General features: G+C 40.9%; 1 protein-coding gene across 1 annotated transcript in view; it reads right to left on the bottom strand.

The window, feature by feature from the left end:
* Positions 1-4: 4 nt before the first annotated feature.
* The window catches only part of LOC111871976 (dihydrofolate reductase), a gene marked incomplete at its 3' end in the record, with an annotated part of 8,598 nt that continues 4,445 nt past the window's right edge, over positions 5-4,157 (bottom strand). The window contains exons 2-3 of the mRNA XM_023865421.2: positions 1,444-1,567; positions 5-76 (exon numbers count right to left, since the gene is read on the bottom strand). Coding sequence (XP_023721189.2) covers positions 5-76; positions 1,444-1,567 — 196 coding nt within the window. The remainder of the gene's footprint in view (positions 77-1,443; positions 1,568-4,157) is intronic.

Genomic DNA, 4,157 nt, shown 5'->3' with positions numbered 1-4,157 from the left:
GGTACATATCACCTTTGAAAGTCTTGAAGATTTCTGTCAGGTAAATACGGGAGCACTGAGGTAAAGCCATTGCTTCCTGTAAAAACAAATGTCCCACAGTTCTGGCTGAATGCTTCCTTAACTGCAATACTGAATGGGATATTTAATCAAGCAAATTAAGTGAAAATGCTAAAAACTGACTTGGCCTACAGTCAGTTTTCTATCACAGTTCATAACAGAATTGCAAAATCCATTTTCAAAAATGAAGGAAATAACATCATAGACAAAACAAACAAAAAACAAACTCCGTGGCTTTAGTCTGCAAGCGAACTATACCGACTGATCAACCGCCGCTTGTTGGCAAAGTTAATGCCAACTTTAGCAGATAGAGGGTGTTGCATGGTCAGCGCAACAAATTCCTATGGCTGTTAATTTCGGTTTTTCTAGGCTGGAGCTGCTACTTTTCCATTCAGTTAGCTCCTCAATTATCCTCATGAGGTTAAGTGGGTCTTGTTCCAGACGCAATATTCCTCAGAAAATCTGGTAGCGCCGGGAACAGAACCTGGGACCTCTGGATCTGTAGCCAGGAATTCTGACCACTAGGCCACAAAAGCGATCAACATTCTAGATAATCTGAACAAAATCAATGACTCAGAAATTGATGCATTTCAGTAAAAATAAAGTTCTTAAAGCCATGTATGAGATTTCATGTGGAACAGGTAACTGATTCTGAGGACCAGAGAGTTACTGACATTGTGTTACTAGTATGCAAGACCAGTATCATGTGACGTGGAATATACATCACTCTCTGCTGATAACAAACATGGATTTATGACACATAATTTACAGGTGACTGGATCAGTGTAACAGTGCCATACTTTCTGTCTTACATACGGATGGCTGCTGGCGAATACTTTTTGACTTCTTAGACCATATTTTTTATTCCTAAGGTATATATAAAATAAATATGTTTAACTGTTAGCAAAAATGCCGTGGGAAGGTGCACTATGATATAAAATCCACTTGTCTGGCCAAAGATCTGGTCTTTCTTGACAAATACACTGCTATAAACATGGAGGCAAAATGCTATCTTGACTGTTTGTAGGAATAAATTCACAGTGGATAATTCCTCTGATACCAAAACAGCAGACCAGTATGGTACTGACACTCATGTTTCTTCTCTGAATTTGGAGACTGAACTGTTCCACCTGAGGCTTCATGTTTCATTTCTTGGTCATACTGGAAGACTTGAGTCTCACCATCAGTTATTATATTTTTTCAAAAGGGTAGGTTGTTTGAAAAGTTTTGCTAAAAGATCTAAGCAACCTTGTTCATCCCTTCACTTATTGCTTGCAAACTGAACAAGGCTTGAAGGTCCAAGGCAAGATTAAGGCAAAGTCTGGGTGTTACACTTGTAACTCTTAAAGTCACAGCATCCTGTAACAACAAACAATAATTACCAACCTTGTATACTGAACTTCCCCCTATAATCCATGCTGACTCGACACTTTCTGCAAGTGGGGGCTCCTGCAGTCTCTGAAGAGCAGTTTCCAATGAGCTACACACCAGCACATTTGGCCCCAGAATCCTACACAGGCAAAACATATACTAGTAACAGGAATACTAAATACATTCTATGTAACATGATAGTTGAATATTTAGTGTTCCTCCATCAATTTCAGTGGATCTGGATTAAAATCTTGAAGTACAAGTGAGCTATCATAATTGAGTTAGTCTATGCTTTTTCTCAGTCTCTCCAGGCAAATACAGAGGCATCTTAAGTTATGATAACACCACTTCCTTCCAATTCATCAATCTCTTACCCAAGCTATCAACACTAATGAACACAAGTGGCTGGAATAGCACTGTTACATAAATAAATCAAATGTCTCAGTGTAAAATAACAGTATAAGAAGTTCTGGGACAAACAGATTACCTACTTCCTTTGATATGGCAAGGACCCCATAGAAAATGATAAGTCCAACAGGTCTCCTCATGTTACAGGTGTATTAGTTGCCACAAGAACATGTTCACTAGCTAGTGCTTAGCAACTGAGCCACAGGCTAACAGAGAAACTCTTGGAGGCAGTGTTTTCTCTGCAGTCCAATCCAAAGTTATATAGAGAGGACAAGTCGAGTAGGAAGACCTAATTACCAAGCCATTGCTTAGCAACGCCTATCTCTGTGGCACTTCTCTGATCAGGCTTTTAGGCATCACATCAGATGTCACATGTCTATACGATATTGTAATGGCAATCTCTTTCTGCTCCACTAACACAGCTTTCAGGAGTTAGGGAATATACACAGACACACAAACAGCAAAGTGATCTCATGAGCTTCCTTTTATATTTCCAAAATACTGAAAGTAGGCCAAAAAAAAGTGCCAAGTTTGACAAATCTGAGTGCAAGAACTCAATAAGGGATGCTGCCTGAATGGTCAAATTTAAGCGGTTATATTCAGTGGAATGTTACAACACAAGAAACATCATACAGAACTGTTTCAAAAGCTGTCATTCTGTATGAAACAAAATCTGAACAGTTATGTTTTGAGAATTCAGATGGGCTTTCTGTGCAGTAGAACAAATAATGTACCATGCCAATATTCCTCCAATAACAGTAATGCCATGACTTACTGAGAGGCATTTTATTTTAATATTGCCTACAAGTAAGAAGGCCCCCCACAGTCAACTTAGGCAGTCTGAAACCTGGGAGGAGGGTTATGATTTATAAGTGTCAGAATTGTGGTGATGATGTATGTTTTCACTGTTTCAAGGACTACCACAGTGTATTGAACTCCTCGGACGGTACTAAAGGAATGCACAGAAAATCTTCAATGTGCAGATATTACAGGATATCAGATCTGAGGCTTTTGCAGCAAACAAAATTCATATTGTGGCCTTCTTGGTGATAACACTGACAGTCTAGCAGGTGGAGGGTACATATTGCCTCCATTTTCAGGATAAAAGTTAGCCACACTGAAAAAGTGGCTAGTCATATAAGGAAAGTTGGGGGGGGGGCACCTAACAGGACAAAGAGTGCACGAGCAGCCAATCAGAATCAGATATAATGCCAGAGAGGCCATGAAAATGGCCACTTACTCTCTAATATGATAAAAAAAAAGCACAATATAACAATGAAGCCCATGGGATCCTGTCCCTGGAAGGAGTCTTTGCATTCCCTCAAAGTGCACATGGTCACTCCTTGTCTGTCAATAACCCACCCCCTTCCAAATATAACCAGCCTCTTTCTCAACTTGGACCACTTCTATCCTGAAGATTCAGGCAGTACATGCCTCCAAAATTCAGGTACCCACCACCCAAGACCACAAGGTGCCATCATCCAGAGGACTACCTATGGCTCATCATACCAAAATCTGACATTCGCAAACATTTATTTATGTTTACTAAAAGGACAGTGAAAATATAAAAATATTCAATATAGTCAACACAGAAGCTCCAAAGAAATATTTTGATAACTACTTATTACAAAAAGCTCTTATATGTAATGTGACATGACACCTGAAAGCTGGAATAGTGAAGTCAGAGCAGACGGTCATGCAGCGGCTTGTTGAAACGTTTCCGCCAAGACCAGCTCACCAGTCTGCTGCAGAGCAATGCTAGGTAAACACAACTGGTTGGTTATCATGGTATTACAAGTGTAGTCATGACAATGGATTTGTGACAAAGGAATTTCCATGGATACGAACTAGCCCCTATATATGGATATATCAGATCACCTACCAATAGTATTGCACATACTGGATCATGTTAGCGGCCTCCGTAGTCTAGGGGTAACGTTCCCAACTCGTGACTCAAGGTATGTGGGTTCAAACCTGGCGGAGGTCGTGGAATTTTTAAGGGCGGAAAAATTCAGGGAACAAGTCCTCCGGGAGGGACTTTAAGCCGTGGGTCCCGTGTCATAGCTTTACGGCACGTAAAAGAACCTCACGTCCCACAGGGACCACTGAGCTAAATTCAGGACATTTCCCGCCCAAAAGTAGTCTCTAACGCCTCTGGTACATGGGGGAAGCATCAAGATACCGGTGAGCCAGTAGAGGCGAACTCGTTGGCTGAGTCGGGACTGATGGTAAGCACCAGTACAGGTAGGGTATAGAGACTGGTAGAATATCATAGAGGGAAGCACAATGGACCAATACTGGTCTCAGTGCATGGGGAAACC

The sequence above is a fragment of the Cryptotermes secundus genome, unplaced genomic scaffold (genome assembly GCF_002891405.2).
Source record: "Cryptotermes secundus unplaced genomic scaffold, Csec_1.0 scaffold2236, whole genome shotgun sequence".
In the NCBI taxonomy this organism is placed as follows: Eukaryota; Metazoa; Arthropoda; class Insecta; order Blattodea; family Kalotermitidae; genus Cryptotermes; species Cryptotermes secundus.
This window is presented reverse-complemented; position numbering and strand designations above follow the sequence as displayed.